Source organism: Triticum dicoccoides, chromosome 1B (genome assembly GCF_002162155.2).
Source record: "Triticum dicoccoides isolate Atlit2015 ecotype Zavitan chromosome 1B, WEW_v2.0, whole genome shotgun sequence".
Taxonomy (NCBI): Eukaryota; Viridiplantae; Streptophyta; class Magnoliopsida; order Poales; family Poaceae; genus Triticum; species Triticum dicoccoides.
This window is the reverse complement of record NC_041381.1, coordinates 469,636,480-469,661,346: the sequence shown is the minus strand read 5'-3', so window position 1 is coordinate 469,661,346 and position 24,867 is coordinate 469,636,480. Positions and strand designations below refer to the sequence as shown.

The 24,867-nt window shown below is 44.1% G+C and overlaps 1 protein-coding gene across 1 annotated transcript; it reads right to left on the bottom strand.

Annotated features, from left to right (window-relative positions):
- Positions 1-302: 302 nt before the first annotated feature.
- Positions 303-1,202, bottom strand: LOC119307041 (dehydration-responsive element-binding protein 2C-like). Its single transcript, XM_037583127.1, has one exon. It carries the CDS (start codon positions 1,185-1,187, stop codon positions 567-569), a length of 621 nt encoding a protein of 206 aa, XP_037439024.1. The 5' UTR covers positions 1,188-1,202; the 3' UTR covers positions 303-566.
- Positions 1,203-24,867: the final 23,665 nt, after the last annotated feature.

Sequence of the window (24,867 nt, the reverse complement as noted above, 5' to 3'; positions counted from 1 at the left end):
CACCATGTCAACAAGGCACATGTCGGTGGCTCCTGCTTGCAGGGGTCCAAAGTGAGGGGTGGAGTATGAGCATGGTTTTCTAATTATTTTTAGGTTTCCTTAAAGGATCTTTTGTTGTGTAAAATTCAACCTTAAAATCAATTATGTCGGTGTGTCCGGTTGTTTGGAAAATCGAAGTCCGCCTTAACTGAGGGACGCAAATTCCATGGAGTCGGCCAGATGATATGTGTTGGAGTCTTGGAGATGCCCCAAGTCGCTACTCTTACTTGCTGTTTTTTGGATGATCTGCAATAGCACCGCTTCAGCAGCACGCCAGCACACACCATTAGACTGATCATTTCATTACCCCTACTCCCACGCACGATTATATCATACACACACTTGCACGCTCACCTGCCCACCAATATTAATGCTAGTATGCTACTGCGACGATGGAGAAAAAGCAGATACTACCAACTAAGTAGCTAGCTGCATGCAACACGGCCAGTGACCAGCATGCCGCATGCTGTATATGCACTATATATCACGGCAACTCCTTACTTTCTATGTCGACGTCGATCTGCACCTCAGCAGCTGGGTTGCTGCAGCGGCTGTTGGGGGACAGTGCAGGCACTGGCAGCAGCTGAAGAAGCGGCTGCTGCTGCCATGTCAGGGGCGATGCTGAGGTCCCAGATGCTGACCCCTCCCCCGGCTTCGGCCAGCACCTCCAGAGGCACCTCCTGGAACCCCTCCAGTCCGAAGTCCTCCGCCTTGGGCAGTCGCGTCACGTACGCCTCGAAGTCCTCCGGCGCCTCCGCCGTGCTGTAACAGTAAGACGGCTGCATCCAGGCACTGCAGTCCATGTCCGTGGGAGTCCCGGTCGGGGTCGACGCGCTGGAGTTGGAGTTGTTGGAGGAGCAGCACGGCGTCCCCGGCGCCGAATTACCGTTCGCGCCACTGCCTTGCGCTGGAGGGTGCTGCATCTGGGACGGCGACGCCGAGAGGTTGAGGCGGGCGCAGTCGCCGTAGAGCGCCCTGGCCGCGGCGTCGTATGCGCGGGCGGCGTCGAGCGCGGTGGCGAAGGTGCCGAGCCAGAGGCGGGCGCCGCGGTTGGGCTCGCGGATCTCGGCGACCCACTTGCCCCAGGTGCGCTGGCGGACGCCGCGAAAGGGGCACTGCTGGTTGTCCGGGCCGCCCTTGCCCTTCATGCAGCCCTTGCGCGACCGCCGGAGCGGGCAGCACTTCTTCTGCTTCATCCCCGCAACCACCTCCTGCTCCATTGATGAGATAGATTGACGATGAGTGTGTTGGAATATCTGGGACTGGGAGGCGGATATTTATACAGGTGAAGTGGAAAAGCGAAGGGCGGGGAAGACGGCGGCGAGGCGACGTGTAGGGAGTGCGTCCGAGGTATCCCACGCGTGCGCCAAGTAAGGAGGCCGCTCGACACGAAGGAGTGGGGCCGAGAGAGCAGGACACATGGGCGACGCCGTGGGCTCCACGAGTCTCCGCGCCAGGCCACGTGGCGGCTACCTGTCGGCAAACGCGCGCAGGTTCAGGCGACGACGCCTTGGTCAGCGAGCCGCCCGGGTTTGGATTTGGACGAGCTTCTTCTCCATGTTTCTTTTTCTCAGCGCTAGCACATGTGATTATCCATCCGCGAGAGTCTGCGTGTGTGTGCAGCAGTGCGTACGCTCTCTCTCTCTCTTCCTGCGACACCATGGCATGAGGCAGGAGCAAGCAATTGGGCATGGCGTTAGCTTTTTGTGCAGGGTCGTACGGACTGTGCTACGTGGCCTAGCTCGTTCCATGGCAGCTAGGATTTGGCATCGACCATCGGACATCGGCAGAAGAGCTCTAGGTGTTGAGCGCTCGCACGTGCAGTCGGCGCGTGTATCCGTGCATGCATGCATGCAAGTGTCGCAGCCCCTAAACGCACAGCTGGCCTTGTATTGCTCATGCTCTGGCAGCGGTCTAGGTGGGTACGCGGCGTGCTTCCGTTTCTCTCTCCCGACTCTACAGAAAGGTTCCGGCTTCTCCGGCTGGCGGCTCGGCGGGCTATTCTCCTTAATGACGTAGGGATCACCATTGAAAAAGCCCAGGTTTTTGTGGGAGCCTGGGAGGGCAAGATCATCGTATATGGTTCTTCCTTCGAATTTCGTTGTCAAAAATAAAATTCTGCGGTGACCAGCGCACACAGTACTGGGCGCACAGGGGCGCAGGAAGATGATTGCCTGAGGGCGATTTTGGGTTTATAACGAGGATTCGTCGGAGGAGGGTGTGCGGGAGTGGAAACCCGGTATAGCCGATCAAATCATCCTTCTTTTTCAATAAAAGATAAATTTTATTGGCTCAAAATAAAGCATTAAAATGATACAAATACAAGCCTGCTTCTTTTATGCCCTGAAGGTCTAACTGCTTTGCTCGATAAAGCCGAGGAGGAAGAAAGATTGGAAGGGGTGAAAGTATGTAGAGAGGCTCCTGCTATCACTAATCTTTTACTTGCAGATGACTCATTAATTTCGATGAAAGGAATAATGATAATGCTAAGTGTCTCAAGGAAGCCCTTAACTCCTATTGTGCAGCCCGGAGAGGCGGAGACATAATGTTTTGTGTGGGCAAATCTAGTGTCTCTTTTAGCTCTAATATTATAGTTAAAGAAACAATTTTGCAGTAGTCTGAATATAATGACGGAGGCACTATCGGATATGTATCTAGGCCTACCCTCCCCCGTGGGTCTAGATAGGACGGTATATTTTCAGTTTCTAGTGGATAGGGTTATGAAAAGAATTGTGGGGTGGCAGAAAAGGCAACTTTCAACAGGAGGCAAGGAAGTGTTACTCAAATTAATTGTATAAGTTGTACCATTTTATGTAATGTCGGTTTTCAAAATTCTAAAACTAATTGGGAACGAAGCATGAAACTTAAAAAAATTCCTATGAAACACGCAAGATCCAATCTAGGAGATGTAAAGCTGCGAGAGGGGAGTGGTGTCTACATACCCTTGTAGACCAAAAGCGTTAACGATCTAGAGATCGTGGTTGGTTTAGTCATACTCGCGTTGCGATCCAATCCGATCCAAGTACCACATGTGCGACACCTTCGAGTTTAGCACACGTACGGCTCGACAGCATCATCTCCTCCTTGATCCAGCAAATGAGGGAGAGGGGGTAGATGAGATCTGAACTAGCACGACGGTGTGGTGGTGGTGGTGGCAACGGAACTCCGGTAAGGCTTTGTCAAGCGCTGACAGAACATGGAGGAGGAGTAACGGGAGGGAGACGGGGCAAGCACGAGAGGGTCGGTTGTCCCCTGCGCCACTCCACTATATATGGGGGTGAGGGAGGGGCGTGACAGCTCTCACCCCCCTCCCAAGGCAGGGGCGGCGGCCAAGGGGAGGAGTGCCCTCCAAGCCAAGTGGAGGCCCTTCCCCTTAGGGTTTCCCCTTCCCCATGCGCATGGGCCTTGTAGGGGCTGGTGCTCCTGGCCCATTAAAGCCAGAGCACACCCCCCCCCCCTTACAGCCCATGCTACTGTATGGGACATGGTGCAACCCTTCGAGGACTTCCGGAACCCTCTGGAACCTTCCGGTGGCTTCCCGGTAGAATATCGAAAAAACCAGACTTTTTCCCGGAACCCCGACAACAACTTTTCATATATAAATCTTTACCTCAAGACCATTCCGGAGCTCCTCACGACGTCCCGGATCCCATCCAAGACTCTAAACAACCTTCGTATTTTTCACTATTAATATCTCAATACTACCCTAGCTCTACCGAACGTTAAGTGTGCGACCCTACAGGTTCGAAACATGCAGACATGACTGAGACTCCTCTCTGGCCTATAACCAATAGCGGAACCCAGATGCACATATTGGTTCATACATATTCAACAAAGATCTTTATCGGCCGAACCACGATGTCAAGGATTCAGTCAATCCCATATTCAATTCTCTTTGTCCGATGATATGTTACCTGTCCGAGATTCAATCGTCGGTATCTCCATACCTAGTTCAATCTCGTTGCTAACAAATCTCTTTACTTGTTCTGTAATACAAGATCCCGTGATTAAGCTCATTAATCACATGAAGCTTTTTATGTTATATTACCGAGAGGGCCTAGAGATATCTCTCTGTCACATGAAGCGACAAATCCCAGTCTTGATCCATGCAACCCAACAGACACCTTCGGAGATACCTGTAGAGCACCTTTATGATCACCTAATTATGAAGTGACGTTTGATAGCACACAAGGCATTCCTCCGGTATCTGGGAGTGGCATGATCTCATGGTCGAAGGAACAGATACTTGACATGAAGAAAACTATAGCAAATAACTTAAAGGATCTGATGTTAAGCTTATGGTTGGGTCTGTCCATCACATCATTCTCCTAATGATGTGATCCCGTTATCAAATGACAACTCATGTACATGGTTAGGAAACCATAACCATGATGCATCAACAAGCTAGTCTGGTAGAGTCTTACTAGGGACACTGTGTAGTTTATGTATTCACACATATATTTAAGATTTCGATCAATAGAATTCTAGCATGAATAATAAACATTTGTCATGAGCGAGAAATATGATAATAACCATTTTAGTATTGCCACTAGGGCATATTTCCAACAGTCTCTCACTTGCACTAGAGTCAATACTCTAGATTACAATGTAATGAATCTAACACCCATGGATTCTTGGTGTTGATCATGTTTTGCTCGTGGAAGAGATTTAGTCAACAGATCTGCCACATTCAGATCTGTATGTACTTTGAAAATTTCTATGTCTCCCTCCTTGATGTAATCGCGGATGTTGTTGAAGCGGCATTTGATTTGCTTGGTCCTCTTTTGAAACATGGGCTCCTTGGCAATGGCAATTGCACCATTGTTGCCACAAAAGATAGGGCATATTTTTTTGAGATTACATATCAGTCTTTAGAGCACTCTTACATGCACATGCGATGGTTTCAATACTTGTGTTCACATTCACTACATATGAACATGCTACCTAAGTATCTATTTTCTTATGATTCAAGGATTTGATTAACAGTCTTTAAACAAATGTCACTTGCATGGTTTGAATGCTGGTTTGCTTTTGCTTTTTGCATGATGGGCGCAACGGTTTGTTCCAAAAAGCCACATACACATGGTTCGAAAACTTGCCTATCTCTTGCTTTTTGTGCCATGGGCGCAACGGGTCATCTATCTTTGAACACTATGTATCATCACTAGGTATCTATCTACCAACAGTAGGTACTTATTTTCATATGTTCCCATCTGTGTCTGAATATTTTGATGTGGACTCTTTTAATACATGGCTTGCTCTCGCCCTTTGCGCCATTGGCGCAACGGGTCATCTAATATCTAATAAAATACGATTACGACATTCGGACACACCATTACGCTGCGGTGTTCCATGTGGCGTTAGCTGTGAAACAATTCCACATTGTCTTAAATGATTACCAAACTCGTAACTCAAATATTCACCTCTACGACCAGATCATTGAAACTTTATTTTCTTGTTACGATGATTCTCCACTTCATTATGAAATTCCTTAAACTTTTCAAATGTTTCAGACTTGTATTTCATTAAGTAAATATACCCATATCTACTCAAATCATCCGCGAAGGTAAGAAAATAACGATATCCACTGCGGGCTTCAACACTCATTGGATCGCATACATCAGTATATATCATTATTGGAAATATGCCCTAGAGGCAATAATCAAGTGGTTATTATTATATTTCCTTGTTCATGATAATCGTTTATTGTCCATGTTATAATTGTATTGATTGGAAACTACATGTGTGGATGCATAGACAACAACATGTCCCTACTGAGCCTCTAACGGACTAGCTCATTTATCAAAGATGGTTATGATTTCCTAGCCGTAGACATGAGTTGTCATTTGATAACGGGATCACATCATTAGGAGAATGATGTGATGGACAAGACCCAAACTATAAGCGTAGCATATGATAGTATCAAGTTTATTGCTATCGTTTTCTTCATGTCAAGTATCTGTTCCTACGACCATGAGATCATGCAACTCCCGGATACCGGAGGAATATCTTGTGTCCTATTAAACATCACTTCGTAACTGGGTGATCATAAAGATGTTCTATAGGTATCTCTGAAGGTGTCTGTTGAGTTGGCATGAAACAAGACTGGGATTTGTCACTCCGTATGACGGAGAGGTATCTTGGGGCCCACTCGGTAATACAACATCACAATGAGCTTGCAAGAAATGTGACTAAGGAGTTAGTCACGGGATCTTGTATTACAGAATGAGTAAATAGACTTGCCAGTATCGAGATTGAACTAGGTATAGAGATACCGACGATCGAATCTCGGGCAAGTAACATACTGATGGACAAAGGGAATTGCATACGGGATTGACTGAATCCTTAACATCGTGGTTCAACCAATAAAGATATTCATTGAATATGCAGGAACCAATATGGGCATCCAGGTCCCGCTATTGATTATTGACCGGAGAGGATTCTCGGTCATGTCTGCATATTCCCGAACCCATAGGGTTGCACGATTAACGTTCGCTAGCGCTAGGGTAGTATTGAGATATTAATAGTGGAAAGTTCTAAGGTTGTTTGAAGTCCCGGATGGGATCTGAGACATCACGAGGAGCTCCGGAATAGTCCATAGGTAAAGATTCATATATGGAAAGTTGTTATCGGGGTTCCAGAAAAAGTTCAAGTTTTTTCGGTATTGTACCGGGAAGGTTCTAGAAGGTTTTGGAGTGGGACCCACCTGCATGGAGGACCCACATGAACATGGGTAGTGGGGAAAGTCTCCATAATCCTGGTCTAGCCGCACTAAGATCCTCCCTTAAAAGAAATAGTATCATATCCCTAAGGGATAATATCAGGATCCCTAAAAGGGGGGATAGCGATCGGTGGGGAAGGAAAAGAGGGATTTCCTTCCTCCCCCTTTGGCCAACGACCCTAGGGCCTTGGAGGGCAAGCCACCAATCCCCTCCATGCCTATATAAATGTGGGGAGGCGTTGGGGGCAGCCACCCTTCGACCCTTGCCCGTTACCTCTCCCAACTCCTCCCACGTTTCACCGGTACGCGCTTGGCGAAGCCCTGTCGGAATTTCGCTGCCACCACCACCATACCATTGTGTTGGTCCCGATATCATCTATCCCCTCTCTCTCACTTGCTGGACCAAGAAGGAGAGGACTTCTCTGAGCCGCACATGTGCTAAACTCAAAGGTGTCGTCCGTTCGACACTTTATCAGATTGGATCGCGATTGGATCGTGAAGAGTACGACTACATCAACTGTGTTTATTAACACTTCCGCTTAGCGATCTACAAGGGTATATAGATCCAATATCTCATCTCATAGATGTGCATCTCATAGATTGATCTTGGTGAGCGTAGGAATTTTTTTTGTTTCCCATGCAACGTTCCCCAACAATTATTTCCAATAAGTCACTTGCCCACTCCATTGTACCGAAAAACGGGGTTTTAGTAATCTTGCCCATGATTCATGGTTCACATGTATCAAATGGTTCATAATCAGGTGATTCCAAAAGTCCATCAGCATGGAGTTTCTTCATGCGCTTTACAGCATGGAGTTTCTTCATGTGCTTTACACCAATATGACCTAAGCAGCAATGCTACAAGTATGTGGTACTATCATCATTAACTTTGCATCTTTTGGCATCAATATTATGAATATGTGTATCACTACGATCGAGATTCAAAAATAATAAACCATTCACCAGGGGTACATGACCATAAAATATATTATCCATATAAATAGAATAACCATTATTCTCTGACTTAAATGAATAGCCGTCTCGCAATAAACAAGATCCAGATATAATGTCCATGCTTAACACATGCACCAAATAACAATTATTTAGGTTTAAAACTAATCTCGAAGGTAAATGTAGAGGTAGCGTGCCGACGGCGATCACATCAACCTTGGAACCATTTCCGACGCGCAACGTCACCTTGTCCTTAGCTAGTCTCCGTTTATTCCACAGCTCCTATTTTGAGTTACAAATATTAGCAACGGAACCAGTATTAAATTCACAGGCGCTACTATGAGCACTACTAAGGTACACATCAATAACATGTATATCAAATATAACTTTGTTGACGTCGCCAGCCTTCTTATCTGCCAAGTACTTGGGGCAGTTTTGGTTCTAGTGGCCCTTCCCCTTGCAATGGAAGCACTCAGCCTCGGGTTTGGGTCCAGCCTTGGGTTTCTTCACGGGAGCGACAACTGTCTTGCCATTCTTCTTGAAGTTCCCTTTCTTTCCCTTGCCCTTCTTGAAACTGGTGGTCTTGTTGACCATCAACACTTGATGCTCTTTTTTGATTTCTACCTCCATGGCCTTAAGCATTGCGAAGAGCTCAGGGATCATTTTCTCCATCCCTTGCATATTATAGTTCATCACAAAGCCCTTGTAGCTTGGTGGCAGTGACTAAAGAACTCTATCAATCGCTACTTCATCTGGAAGATTAACTCCCAACTGATTCAAGCGGTTGTAGTACCCATACATTCTAAGTACAAGCTCACTAACGGAATTGTTTTCCTCCATCTTGCAACTAAAGAACTTGTCGGAGGTGTCATACCTCTCAACCCGGGCATGAGCCTGAAATACCAATTTCAGCTCCTGGAACATCTCATATGCTCCGTGATGCTCAAAACATCTTCGGAGCCCCGGTTCTAAGCCGTAAAGCATGGCACACTGAACTATCATGTAGTCATCATTCCTGGCCTACCAGACATTCATAGCGCCAAGGTTTGCGGGAGCGGGTGGCACACCTAGCGGTGCTTCGAGGACATAATCCTTCTGTGCAGCAGTGAGGATAATGCTCAAGTTACGGACCCAGTCCACATAGTTTCTTCCATCGTCTTTCAACTTAGCTTTCTCTAGCAATGAATTAAAATTCAGGGGAGCTACAGCGCGAGCCATTGATCTACAACATTAAATTGCAAAGACATTAAGACTATGTTCATGATAATTGGTTAAGTTTCAAATTACTAGTGAACTCTCACTTAAATCAACATCCCTCAAGTTGTCTAAGTGTTCACACGATCCATATCAACCAACCCATGTCCAATCATCACGTGAGATGGGGTGGTAATCAACGGCGAACATCTCCATGTTGATCATATATACTATATGACACATGTTCGACCTTTCGGTCCTCTGTGTTCCGAGGCCATGTATGTACATGCTAGGCTCGTCAAGTTTAACCCAAGTATTCCACATGTGTAAGACTAGCTCACACCTGTTGTATGCGAATGTAGAGTCTATCACACCTGATCATCATGAGGTGCTTCGAAACGATGAACTTTCGCAAGGTGCATACTTAGGGAGAATACATTTATCTTGAAATTAAGTGAAGGGATCATCTTATAATGCTACCGTCGTCCTAAGCAAAATAAGATGCATAAAAGATAAACATCACATGCAATCAAAATATGTGACGTGATATGGCCATTACCATCTTGCGCTTTTGATCTCCATCTCCAAAGCACCGACATGATCTCCATCGTCACCGGCATGACACCGTGATCTCCATCATCGTGTCATCACGTGGTTGTCTCGCCAACTATTGTTGGGGAACGTAGTAATTTCAAAAAAATTCCTACGTACACGCAAGATCATGGTGATGGCATAGCAACGAGAGGGGAGAGTGTTGTCCACATACCCTCGTAGACCGTAAGTGGAAGCGTTATGACAACGCGGTTGATGTAGTCGTACGTCTTCACGATCCGACCGATCCAAGTACCAAACGTACAGCACCTTCGAGTTCAGCACACGTTCAGCTCGATGACGATCCCCGGACTCCGATCCAGCAAAGTGTCGGGGATGAGTTCCGTCAGCACGACGGTGTGGTGACGCTGATGATGCTCTACCGACGCAGGGCTTCGCCTAAACTCCGCGACGATATGACCGAGGTGGAATATGGTGGAGGGGGGCACCGCACACGGCTAAGGAACGATCCGTAGATCAACTTGTTTTTGTTCTGGGGTGCCCCCCTGCCCCCATATATAAAGGAGTAAGGGGGGACGTGGCCGGCCCTAGGAGGGGGCGCGCCAAGTGTGGAGTCCTAGTAGGATTCCACCTCCCTTGTTGGAGTAGGAGAGGGGGAAAGAGGGGGAGAGGAAGAAGGAAAGGGGGGCTGCGCCCCGTGTCCAATTCGGACCAGAGGGGGGGCGCAGGCCTCCTTCCTTTTGGCCTCTCTCCACTATTCCCGTATGGCCCAATAAGGGCCATATACTCCCCGGCGAATTCCCGTAACTATCCGGTACTCCGAAAAATACCCGAATCACTCGGAACCTTTCCGAACTCCGAATATAGTCGTCCAATATATCGATCTTTACGTCTCGGACATTTCGAGACTCCTCGTCATGTCCCCGATCTCAACCGGGACTCTGAACTCCTTCGATACATCAAAACTCATAAACTCATAATATAACTGTCATCGAAACCTTAAGCGTGCGGACCCTACGGGTTCGAGAACTATGTAGACATGACCTAGAACTATTCTTGGTCAATAACCAATAGCGGAACCTGGATGCCCATATTGGCTCCTATAGATTCTACGAAGATCTTTATCGGTCAAACCGCATAACAACATACTTTGTTCCCTTTGTCATCGGTATGTTACTTGCCCGAGATTTGATCGTCGGTATCCAATACCTAGTTCAATCTCGTTACTGGCAAGTCTCTTTACTCGTTCCGTAATGCATCATCATGTAACCAACTCATTTGGTCACATTGCTTGCAAGGCTTATAATGATGTGCATTACCGAGAGGGCCCAGAGATACCTCTCCGACAATCGGAGTGACAAAACCTAATCTCGAAATATGCCAACTCAACATGTACCTTCAGAGACACCTATAGTACTCCTTTATAATCACCCAGTTACGTTGTGACGTTTGGTAGTACCCAAAGTGTTCCTCCGGTAAACGGGAGTTGCATAATTCTCATAGTTACAGGAACATGTATAAGTCATGAAGAAAGCAATAGCAATATACTAAACGATCAAGTGCTAGGCTAACGGAATGGGTCATGTCAATCACATCATTCTCCTAATGATGTGATCCCATTAATCAAATGACAACACATGTCTATGGTTAGGAAACATAACCATCTTTGATTAATGAGCTAGTCAAGTAGAGGCATACTAGTGACTATATGTTTGTCTATGTATTCACACATGTATCATGTTTCCGGTTAATACAATTCTAGCATGAATAATAAACATTTATCATGATATAAGGAAATAAATAATAACTTTATTATTGTCTCTAGGGCATATTTCCTTCAACTATTGCTTCTACAACTATTGATAATACAAAGCAATAAAGTAAAGCAATTGCATGACGTTATTCGTTGACACACATGCCATACAATAACTTTATTATTGTCTCTAGGGCATATTTCCTTCAGTCTCCCACTTGCACTAGAGTCAATAATCTAGTTCACATCGCTATGTGATTTAACACCAATATTCACATCTGCATGTGATTAATACCCATAGTTCACATCATCATGTGATCAACACCCAAAGTGTTTACTAGAGTCAATAATCTAGTTCACATCGCTATGTGATTAACACCCAAAGGGTTTACTAGAGTCAATAATCTAGTTCACATCGCTATGTGATTAACACCCAAAAGAGTACTAAGGTATGATCATGTTTTGCTCGTGAGAGAAGCTTAGTCAACGGGTCTGTCATATTCAGAGCCGTATGTATTTCGCAAATATTCTATGTCCACAATGCTCTGCACGGAGCAACTCTAGCTAATTGCTCCCACTTTCAATATGTATCCAGATTGAGACTTAGAGTCATCTGGATTGGTGTAAAAGCTTGCATCATTGTAACTTTTACGACGGGCTCTTTTATCACCTCCATAATCGAGAAACGTCTCCTTAGTCCTCACTAAGGATATTCTTGACCCATGTCCAGTGATCTACTTATTAGATCAAAATTGTATTCCTTTGCCAAACACAGAGCAAGGTATACAATAGGTCTGGTTCATAGCATAGCATACTTTATAGAACCTATGACTGAGGCATAGGGAATGACTTTTCATTCTCTTTCTATTTTCTGCAATGGTAGGGTCTTGAGTCTTACTCAACTTCACACCTTGTAACACAGGCAAGAACTCCTTCTTTGACTGTTCCATTTTGAACTATTTCAAAAATTTATCAAGGTATGTACTCATTGAAAAATCTTATCAAGCGTCTTGATCTATCTATATAGATCTTGATGCTCAATGTGTAAGCAGCTTCACCGAGGTCTTGCTTTGAAAAACTCTTATTCAAGTATCCTTTCATGCTATCCAGAATTTCCATATCATTTCCAATTAACAATATGTCATCCACATATAATATTAGAAATGCTACAGAGCTCCCACTCACTTTCTTGTAAATACAGGCTTCTTCAAAAGTCTGTATAAAACCATATGCTTTGATCAACTCATCAAAGCGTATATTCCAACTCCGAGATGCTTGCACCAGTCCATTGATGGATTGCTGGAGCTTGCACACTTTGTTAGCATCTTTAGGATTGACAAAAACTTTCTGGTTGCATCATATACAACTCTTCTTTAATAAATCCATTAAGGAATGCAGTTTTGACATCCATTTGCCAGATTTCATAAAATGTAGCAATTGCTAACATGATTCAGACAGACTTAAGCTTCGATACGAGTGAGAAAATCTCATCGTATTCAACACCTTGAACTTGTTGAAAACATTTCGCAACAAGTCGAGCTTAGTAGATAGTAACACTACTATCAATGTCCGTCTTCCTCTTGAAGATCCATTTATTTAACATGGCTTGCTGATCATCGAGCAAGTCAATCAAAGTCCATACTTTGTTCTCATACATGGATCATATCTCAGATTTTATGGCCTCAAGCCATTTCGTGGAATCTGGGCTCATCATCGCTTCCTCATAGTTCGTAGGTTCATCATGGTCTAGTAACATGACTTCCAGAACAGGATTACCGTACCACTCTAGTGCGGATCTTACTCTGGAAGACCTACGAGGTTTTGTAGTAACTTAATTTGAAGTTTCATGATCATCATCATTAACTTCCTCACTAATTGGTGTAGTAGTCACAGGAACAGATTTCTGTGATGAACTACTTTCCAATAAGGGAGCAGGTACAGTTACCTCATCAAGTTCTACTTTCCTCCCACTCACTTCTTTCGAGAGAAACTCCTTATCTAGAAAGGATCCATTCTTAGCAATGAATAACTTGCCTTCCGATCCGTGATAGAAGATGTACCCAATAGTTAACTTTGGGTATTCTATGAAGACGCACTTCTCCGATTTGGGTTTGAGCTTATCAGGTTGAAACTTTTTTCATATAAGCATCGCAACTCCAAACTTTAAGAAATGACAGCTTAGGTTTACTGCTAAACCATAGTTCATACGGTGTCGTCTCAACGGATTTAGATGGTGCCCTTTTAAACGTGAATGCAGCTGTCTCTAATGCACAACCCCAAAATGATAGTGGTAAAACCGATAAGAGACATCATAGATCGCACCATATCCAATAAAGTGCGGTTACGACGTTCAGACACACCATAACGTTGTGGTGTTCCAGGTGGCGTGAGCTATGAAACTATTCCACATTGTTTTAACTGAAGACCAAACTCGTAACTCAAATATTCGTCTCCGCGATCAGATCATAGAAACTTTATTTTCTTGTTACGATGATTTTCCACTTCACTCTGAAATTCTTTGAACCTTTCAATTATTTCAGACTTATGTTTCATCAAGTAGATATACCCATATCTGCTCAAATCATTTTGTGAAGGTCGGAAAAAAACGATACTTGCCACGAGCATCAACACTCATTGGATCGCATACATCGGTATGTATTATTTCCAATAAGTCACTAGCTCGTTCCATTGTTCCGGAGAACGGAGTTTTAGTCATCTCGCCCAAAAGGCACGGTTCGCAAGCATCAAATGATTCATAACCAAGTGATTCCGAAAATCCATCTTTATGGAGTTTCTTCATGCGCTTTACACCGATATGACCCAAACGGCAGTGCCACAAATAAGTTGCACTATCATTATTAACTTTTCATCTTTTGGCATTAATATTATGAATATGTGTATCACTACGATCGAGATCCAACAAACTATGTTCATTGGGTGTATGACCTTCGAAGGTCTTATTCATGTAAACAGAATAATAATTTATTCTCTAACTTTAAATGAATAACCGTATCGCAATAAACATGATCAAATCATATTCATGCTCAACGCAAACGCCAAATAACATTTATTTAGGTTTAACACTATTCCCGAAAGTATAGGGAGTGTGCGATGATGATCATATCAATCTTGGAACTACTTCCAACACTCATCATCACTCCACCCTTCAACTAGTCTCTGTTTATTCTGTAACTCCTGTTTCGAGTTACTAATCTTAGCAACTGAACAAGTATCAAATACTCAAGGGCTACTATAAACACTAGTAAGGCACACATCAATAACCTGTATATCAAATATACCCTTGTTCACTTTGCCATCCTTCTTATCCACCAAATATTCAGGGCATTTCTGCTTCCAGTGACCATTTCCTTTGCAGTGTAAGCACTCAGTTTCAGGCTTTGGTTCAGCTTTGGGCTTCTTCGTGGGAGTGACAACTTGCTTGCCATTCTGCTTGAAGTTCCCTTTCTTTCCCTTTGCCCTTTTCTTGAAACTAGTGTTCTTGTCAACCATCAACACTTGATGCTCTTTCTTGATTTCTACCTTCGTCGATTTCAACATCACGAAGAGATCGGGAATCGTTTTCGTCATCCCTTGCATACTATAGTTCATCACAAAGTTCTACAAACTTTGGTGGTGGTGACTAGAGAATTCTGTCAATCACTATCTTATCTGGAAGATTAACTCCCACTTGATTCAAGCGATTGAAGTACTCAGACAATCTGAGCACATGCTCACTAGTTGAGCGATTCTCCTCCATCTTTTAGCTATAGAACTTGTTGGAGACTTCATATCTCTCAACTCGGGTATTTGCTTGAAATATTAACTTCAACTCCTGGAACATCTCATATGGTCCATGACGTTCAAAACGTTTTTGAAGTCCCGATTCTAAGCCATAAAGCATGGTGCACAAAACTATCAAGTAGTCATCATATTGAGCTAGCCAAACGTTCATAACGTCTGCATTTGCTCCTGCAATAGGTCTGTCACCTAGCGGTGCATTAAGGACATAATTCTTCTGTGCAGCAATGAGGATAAACCTCAGATCACGGATCCAATCCGCATCATTGCTACTAACATCTTTCAACACAATTTTCTCTAGGAACATATCAAAATAAACATATGAAAGCAACAACGCAAGCTATTGAGCTACAACATAATTTGCAAAATACTACTAGGACTAAGTTCATGATAAATTAAAGTTCAATTAATCATATTACTTAAGAACTCCCACTTAGAAAGACATCCCTCTAATCCTCTAAGTGATTACGTGATCCATATCAACTACACCATGTCCGATCATCACGTGAGATGGAGTAGTTTCAACGGTGAACATCAATATGTTGATCATATCTACTATATGATTCACGCTCGACCTTTCGGTCTCCGTGTTCCGAGGCCATATCTGTACATGCTAGGCTCGTCAAGTTTAACCCGAGTATTCCGCGTGTGCAACTGTTTTGCACCCGTTGTATTTGAACGTAGAGCCTATCACACCCGATCATCACGTGGTGTCTCAGCACGAAGAACTTTCACAATGGTGCATACTCAGGGAGAACACTTCTTGATAATTAGTGAGAGATCATCTTAAAATGCTACCGTCAATCAAAGTAAGATAAGATGCATAAAGGATAAACATCACATGCAATCAATATAAGTGATATGATATGGCCATCATCATCTTGTGCTTGTGATCTCCATCTTCGAAGCACCGTCGTGATCACCATCGTCACCGGCGCGACACCTTGATCTCCATCGTAGCATCGTTGTCGTTACACCATCTATTGCTTCTACGACTATCGCTACCGCTTAGTGATAAAGTAAAGCAATTACAGGGTGTTTTGCATTTCATACAATAAAGCGACAACCATATGGCTCCTGCCAGTTGCCGATAACTTCGGTTACAAAACATGATCATCTCATACAATAAAATATAGCATCACGTCTTGACCATATCACATCACAACATGCCCTGCAAAAACAAGTTAGACGTCCTCTACTTTGTTGTTGCAAATTTTACGTGGCTGCTACGGGCTTAGCAAGAACCGTTCTTACCTACGCATCAAAACCACAACGATAGTTCGTCAAGTTAGTGTTGTTTTAACCTTCGCAAGGACCAGGCGTAACACACTCGATTCAGCTAAAGTGAGAGAGACAGACACCCGCCAGCCACCTTTAAGCACGAGTGCTCGTAACGGTGAAACCAGTCTCGCGTAAGCGTACGCGTAATGTCGGTCCGGGCTGCTTCATCTCACAATACCGCCGAACCAAAGTATGACATGCTGGTAAGCAGTATGACTTGTATCGCCCACAACTCACTTGTGTTCTACTCGTGCATATAACATCAACGCATAAAACCTAGGCTCGGATGCCACTGTCGGGGAACGTAGTAATTTCAAAAAAATTCCTACGTACACGCAAGATCATGGTGATGGTATAGCAACGAGAGGGGGGAGTGTTGTCCATGTACCCTCGTAGACCGTAAGCGGAAGAGTTATGACAACGCGGTTGATGTAGTCGTACGTCTTCACGATCCGACCGATCCAAGTACCAAACGTACGGCACCTCCGAGTTCAGCACATGTTCAGCTCGATGATGATCCCCGGACTCCGATCCAGCAAAGTGTCGGGGATGAGTTCCGTCAGCACGACGGCGTGGTGACGATGATGATGCTCTACCGGCGCAGGGCTTCGCCTAAACTCCGCGACGATATGACCGAGGTGGAATATGGTGGAGGGGGGCACCACACACGGCTAAGGAATGATCCGTAGATCAACTTGTTTTTGTTCTGGGGTGCCCCCCTGCCCCCGTATATAAAGGAGTAAGGGGGGAGGTGGCCGGCCCTAGGAGGGGGCGCGCCAAGTGTGGAGTCCTACTAGGACTCCCTAGTCCTAGTAGGATTCCACCTCCCTTGTTGGAGTAGGAGAGGGGGAAAGAGGGGGAGAGGAAGAAGGAAAGGGGGGCTGCGCCCCTTGTCCAATTCGAACCAGAGGGGGGGCGTAGGCCTCCTTCCTTTTGGCCTCTCTCTACTATTCCCGTATGGCCCAATAAGGCCCATATACTCCTGGCGAATTCACGTAACTCTTCGGTACTCCGAAAAATACCTGAATCACTTGGAACCTTTCCGAACTCCGAATATAGTCGTCCAATATATCAATCTTTACGTCTCGACCATTTCGAGACTCCTCGTCATGTCCCCGATCTCATTCGGGACTCCAAACTCCTTCGGTACATCAAAACTCATAAACTCATAATATAACTGTCATCGAAACCTTAAGCATGCGGACCCTACGGGTTCGAGAACTATGTAGACATGACCTAGAACTATTCTTGGTCAATAACCAATAGCGGAACCTGGATGCCCATATTGGCTCCTACATATTCTACGAAGATCTTTATCGGTCAAACCGCATAACAACATACTATGTTCCCTTTGTCATCGGTATGTTACTTGCCCGAGATTTGGTCGTCGGTATCCAATACCTAGTTCAATATCGTTACCGGCAAGTCTCTTTACTCGTTCCGTAATGCATCATCCTGTAACCAACTCATTTGGTCACATTTCTTGCAAGGCTTATAATGATGTGCATTACCGAGAGGGCCCAGAGATACCTCTCCGACAATCGGAGTGACAAAACCTAATCTCGAAATACGCCAACTCAACATGTACCTTCGGAGACACCTGTAGTACTCCTTTATAATCACCCAGTTACGTTGTGACGTTTGGTAGTACCCAAAGTGTTCCTCCGGTAAACGGGAGTTGCATAATTCTCATAGTTACAGGAACATGTATAAGTCATGAAGAAAGCAATAGCAATATACTAAACGATCAAGTGCTAGGCTAACGGAATGGGTCATGTCAATCACATCATTCTCCTAATGATGTGATCCCATTAATCAAATGACAACACATGTCTATGGTTAGGAAACATAACCATCTTTGATTAATGAGCTAGTCAAGTAGAGGCATACTAGTGACTATATGTTTGTCTATGTATTCACACATGTATCATGTTTCCGGTTAATACAATTCTAGCATGAATAATAAACATTTATCATGATATAAGGAAATAAATAATAACTTTATTATTGTCTCTAGGGCATATTTCCTTCAACTATTGCTTCTACAACTATTGATAATACAAAGCAATAAAGTAAAGCAATTGCATGACGTTATTCGTTGACACACATGCCATACAATAAATTAAAGACAACCCTATGGCTCCTGCCAGTTGTCGTACTCATCAACATGGAAGTCGTGAACCTATTATAAAACATGATCATCTCATACATTAATATATATCACATCACGTTTTGGCCATACCACATCACAACATGCCCTGCAAAAACAAGTTAGACATCCTCTACTTTGTTGTTGCAATTTTTACGTGGCTGCTAGGGCAAACTATAAGAACCGTCCTTATCTATGCAAAACCACAATGGTGATATACAAGTTTCCTTTTAACCTTCTACAAGTACCGCCCTCGTCAAATCAGATTCAACTAAAGTGGGAGAGACAGACACCCGCAAAGCCACTTTTATTTAATACAAGTTGCATGTCAAACAGTGGAACGGTTCTCATGTGCATGGACATGTAAGGTTAGTCCGAGTCGATTCATCCCACAATACCGCCGAATCCAAATAAGACAATGAAAGTAAGCAATTTGAACATCAACACCCACAAATTCTTTGTGTTATACTAATGCATATACATCTAAGCATAGACCTAGCTCATGATGCCACTGATGGGGAATGAGGCATGAAAATCATAAAAATTCCTATGGAACACCCAAGATCCAATCTAGGAGATGTATAGCTAAGAGAGGGGAATGGTGTCTACATACCCTTGCAGACCGAAACCGTTAATGATCTAGAGATTGTGGTTGGCGTAGTCGTACTCGCGTCGCGATTCAATCCGACCCAAGTATCACATGTGCGGCACCTCTGAGTTTAGCACACGTACGGCTCAACGACGTCCTCTCTTCTTGATCCAGCAAGTGAGGGAGAGGAGGTCGATGAGATCTGAACCAACACGGAGGCATGGTGGTGGTGGTGGTGGTGGTGGCAGCAGAACTCCGGCAGGGCTTCGCCAAGCACTCACGGGACATGGAGGAAGAGTAATGGGAGGGAGACGGGGAAATCATGAGAGGGTCGGCTGCCCCTGAACGAAATATTCCCTAGAGGCAATAATAAAGTTGTTATTTATATTTCCTTATATCATGATAAATGTTTGTTATTCATGCTAGAATTGTATTAACTGGAAACTTAGTACATGTGTGAATACATAGACAATACATAGTGTCCCTAGTATGCCTCTACTTGACTAGCTCGCTAATCAGAGATGGTTATGTTTCCTAACCATAGACATGTGTTGTCATTTGATAAATGTGATCACATCATTAGGAGAATGATGTGATGGACAAGACCCATCCGTTAGCTTAGCATTATGATTGTTACAGTTTCATTGCTACTACTTTCTTCATGATTTATACATGTTCCTCAGACTATGCGATTATGCAACTCCCGAATACCGGAGGAACACCTTGTGTGCTATCAAATGTAACAATCTAACTGGGTGATCATAAAGATGCTCTACAGGTGTCTCCGAAGGTGTTTGTTGGGTTGGCATAGATCAAGATTAGGATTTGTCACTCCATATTTCAGAGAGGTATCTCTGGGCCCTCTCGGTAATGCTCATCACTATAAGCCTTGCAAGCAATATGCCTAATGAGTTAGTTACGGTATGGAGCATTACGGAATGAGTAAAGAGACTTGTCGGTAACAAGATTGAACTAGGTATGATGATACCGACGAGCGAATCTCGGGCAAGTAACATACCGATGACAAAGGGAACAACGTATGCTGTTGTGCGGTTTGACGGATAAAGATCTTCGTAGAATATGTAGGAGCCAATATGAGCATCCAGGTTCCGCTATTGATTATTGATCGGAGATGTGTATCGATCATGTCTACATAGTTCTCGAACCCATAGGGTCCGCACGCTTAACTTTCAATGACGATTTGTATTTGAGTTATGTGATTTGATGAGCGAAGTTTGTTCGGAGTCCCGGATGAGATAACGGACATGAAGAGGAGTCTCGAAATGGTCGAGACATAATGATTTATATATTGGAAGGTTATATCGGACACTGGAATGGTTCCGGAGTGATTCGGGTATTTTTCGGAGTACCGGGAGGTTACCGGAACCCCCCAGGAGAGTATTGGGCCTTCATGGGCCTTAGTGGGAAGAGGAGGCCGGCAACCAGGAGGTGGCGCGCCCCCCTCCCCTAGCCAAACCAAATTGTACTAGGGGGGGGGGGCGCCCCCTTTCATTCTCCCTCTCTCTTTCCCTTCCCCTTCTCCTACTCCGAAAAGGAAGGGGGACTCCTACTAGGATCGGGAGTCCTAGTAGGACTCCCCCCTTTTTGGCGCGCCCCTCTAGGCCAGCCACCTCCTCCCTCCCTCCTTTATATATGATGGCAGGGGGCACCCCAAAGCACAACAGACAATCTCTTAGCCGTGTGTGGTGCCCCCTCCACAATTTAACACCTCGGTCATATCATCGTAGTGCTTAGGCAAAGCCCTGCGTCAGTAAATTCATCATCACCATCGCCACGCCGTCATGCTAACGGAACTCTCCCTCGTCCTCAACTGGATCAAGAGCACGAGGGACGTCATCATGTTGAACATGTGCTAAACACGGAGGTGCCATATGTTCGGTACTTGGATCGGTTGGACCATGAAGACGTTTGACTACATCAACCGCGTTACTAAACTCTTTCGCTTTCGGTCTACGAGGGTACATGGACACACTCTCCCGTCTCGTTGCTATGCATCTCCTAGATAGATCTTGTGTGATCGTATAATTTTTTTTCAATTACTACGTTCCTCGACAGTGGCATCTGAGCCAGGTCTATGCGTAGATGATATATGCATGAGTAGAACATAATGAGTTGTGGGCGATAATAGTCATACTGCTTACCACCAACATCTTACTTTGATTCGACGGTATTGTTGGATGAAGCGGCCTGGACCGACATTACATGACCGCGTTCATGAGACTTGTTCTACCTACGTGCTTTGCACATAGGTGGCTGGCGGGTGTCTGTTTCTCCAACTTTAGTTGAATCGAGTTTGACTACGGTCGGTCCTTGTTGAAGGTTAAAATAGAACATTTGACGAAAAATCGTTGTGGTTTTGATGCGTAGGTAAGAACAGTTCTTGCTAGAAGCCTGTAGCAGCCACGTAAAACTTGCAACAACAAAGTATAAGACGTCTAACTTGTTTTTGCGGGGCTTGTTGTGATGTGATATGGTCAAGACATGATGAGATATAAATTGGTGTATGAGATGATCATGTTTTGTAACAGAGTTATCGGCAACTGGCAGGAGCCATATGGTTGTCGCTTTATTGTATGAAATGCAATCGCCATGTACTTGCTTTACTTTATCACTAAGTAGTAGTGATAGTCATAGTAGCAATAGTTGGCGAGACAACGACGATGCTACGATGGAGATCAAGGTGTCAAGGCGGTGACGATGGAGATCATGATGATGCTTCGGTGATGGAGATCATGAGCACAAGATGATGATGGCCATATCATGTCACATATTTTGATTGCATGTGATGTTTATCTTTTATGCATCTTATTTTGCTTAGTATGGCAATAGAGTTATAAGATGATCCCTTACTAAATTTCAAGGTATAAGTGTTCTCCTTGAGTATGCACCGTCGCTACAATTCGTCGTGCCAAGACACCACGTAATGATCGAGTGTGACAAGCTCTACGTTCACATACAACGGGTGAAAGCTAGTTTTGCACGTGCAGAATACTCGGGTTATACTTGACGAGCCTAGCATATGCAGATATGGCCTCGGAACACTGAGACCGAAAGGTCGAACGAGAATCATATAGTAGATATGATCAACATAGTGATGTTCACCACTGAAAACTACTCCATCTCACATGATGATCGGACATGGTTTAGTTGATTTGGATCATGTGATCATTTAGATGACTAGAGGGATGTCTATCTAAGTGGGAGTTGTTAAGTAATATGATTAATTGAACTTTAATCTATCATGAACTTAGTCCTGGTAGTTTTTGCATGTCTATGTTGTTATAGATCAATGGCATGTGATACTGTTCCCTTGAATTTTAATGCGTTCCTAGAGAAAGCTAAGTTGAAAGATGATGGTAGCAATTACACGGACTAGGTCCGTAACTTGAGGATTATCCTCATTGCAGCACAGAAGAATTACGTCCTGGAAGCACCGCTAGGTGTACCACCTGCGCCAGCAACTACAGACATTGTGAATGCCTGGCAGACGCGTGTTGATGACTACTCGATAGTTCAGTGTGCCATGCTTTATGGCTTAGAATCGGGACTTCAAAGACATTTGAATGTCATGGAGCATATGAGATGTTCCAAGAGTTGAAGTTAATATTTCAAGCAAATGCCCGAGTTGAGAGATATGAAGTCTCCAACAATTCAATAGCTGCAAAATGGAGAAGAATAGTTTTGTCAGTGAACACATACTCAGAATGTATGGGTACCATAACCACTTGACTCAGCTGGGAGTTAACCTTCATGATGATAGTGTCACTGACAGAGTTCTTCAATCACTGCCACCAAGCTATAAAGGCTTCGTGATGAACTATAATATGCAAGGGATGACGAAAATGATTCCCAAGCTCTTCGCAATGCTAAAGGTTGCGGAGGTAGAAATCAAGAAGGAGCATCAAGTGTTGATGGTTAACAAGACCACTAGTTTCAAGAAAAAGGGCAAAGGGAAGAAGGGGGACTTCAAGAATAATAGCAAGCAAGTTGCTACCCCCGGGAAGAAGCCCAAGTCTGGACCTAAGCCTGAAACTGAGTGATTCTACTGCAAAGGGACTGGTCACTGGAAGCGGAACTACCCCAAGTATTTGGCGGATAAGAAGGATGGCAAAGTGAAAGGTATATTTGATATACATGTTATTGTTGTGTACCTTACTAATGCTCGTAGTAGCGCATGGGTATTTGATACTAGTTCTGTTGCTCATATTTGCAACTCAAAACAAGGGCTATGGATTAAATGAAGATTGGCTAAGGACGAGGTGACGATGCACGTCGGAAATGGTTCCAAGGTCGATATGATCGCCGTCGGCACGCTACCTCTACATCTACCTTCGGGATTAGTTTTAGACCCAAATATTTGTTATTTGGTGCCAGTGTTGAGCATGAACATTATATCTGGATCTTGTTTAATGCGAGATGGTTATTCATTTAAATCAGAGAATAATGGTTGTCCTATTTATATGAGTAATATATTTTATGGTCATGCACCCTTGTTGAGTGGTCTATTTTTGTTGAATCTCGGTCATGGTGATACACATGTTCATAATATTGAAGCCAAAAGATGCAAAGTTGATAATGATAGTGCAACTTATTTGTGGCATTCCCATTTAGGTCATATTGGTGTAAAGCGCATGAAGAAACTCCATGCCGATGGGCTTTTGGAATCACTTGATTATGAATCACTTGGTGCTTGCGAACCATGCCTCATGGGCAAGATGACTAAAACTCGGTTCTCCGGGACAATGGAACGAGCTACTGACTTATTGGAAATAATACATACCGATGTATGCGGTCCAATGAATGTTGAGGCTCGTGGCGGGTATCATTATTTTCTGACCTTCACAGATGATTTGAGCAGATATGGGTATATCTACTTAATGAAACATAAGTCTGAAATGTTTGAAAAGTTCAAACAATTTCAGATTGAAGTGGAAAATCATCGTAACAAGAAAATAAAGTTTCTACAATCTGATCGTGGAGGCGAATATTTGAGCTACGAGTTTGGTCTTCATTTGAAACAATGTGGAATAGTTTCGCAACTCATGCCACCTGGAACACCACAGTGTAATGGTGTGTCCGAACATCGTAACCGTACTTTATTGGATATGGTGCGATCTATGATGTCTCTTATTGATTTACCGCTATCGTTTTGGGGTTATGCTTTAGAGACGGCCGCATCCACGTTAAATAGGGCACCATCGAAATCCGTTGAGATGACACCATATGAACTGTGGTTTGGCAAGAAACCCAAGTTGTCGTTTCTTAAACTTTGGGGCTACGATGCTTATGCGAAAAGCTTCAACCTGATAAGCTCGAACCCAAATCGGAGAAGTGCGTCTTCATAGGATACCCAAAGGAAACTGTTGGGTACACCTTCTATCACAGATCCGAAGGCAAGATATTCGTTGTTAAGAATGGATCCTTTCTAGAGTAGGAGTTTCTCTCGAAAGAAGTGAGTGGGAGGAAAGTATAACTTGATGAGGTAATTATACCTTCTCCCGAATTGGGAAGTAGTTCATCACAGAAATCAGTTCCAGTGATTCCTACACCAATTAGTGAGGAAGCTAATGATGATGATCATGAAACTTCATATCAAGTTACTATCGAACCTCGTAGTTCATCCAGAGGACGGTCGGCACCAAAGTGGTACGGTAGTACTGTTGGGGATATAACTACTGAGTGTAAACCGCCCAGGAGGGGACGGTTCACCCTCAACTATATTGAAGCCCACGAAGACTCAGAAGATGGCGCTTTACTATGGAGCTTAGAGGCCCGGAGCCCAAAGGCGGATTAGGGCCCATAGTGGTAAACCGCCATAG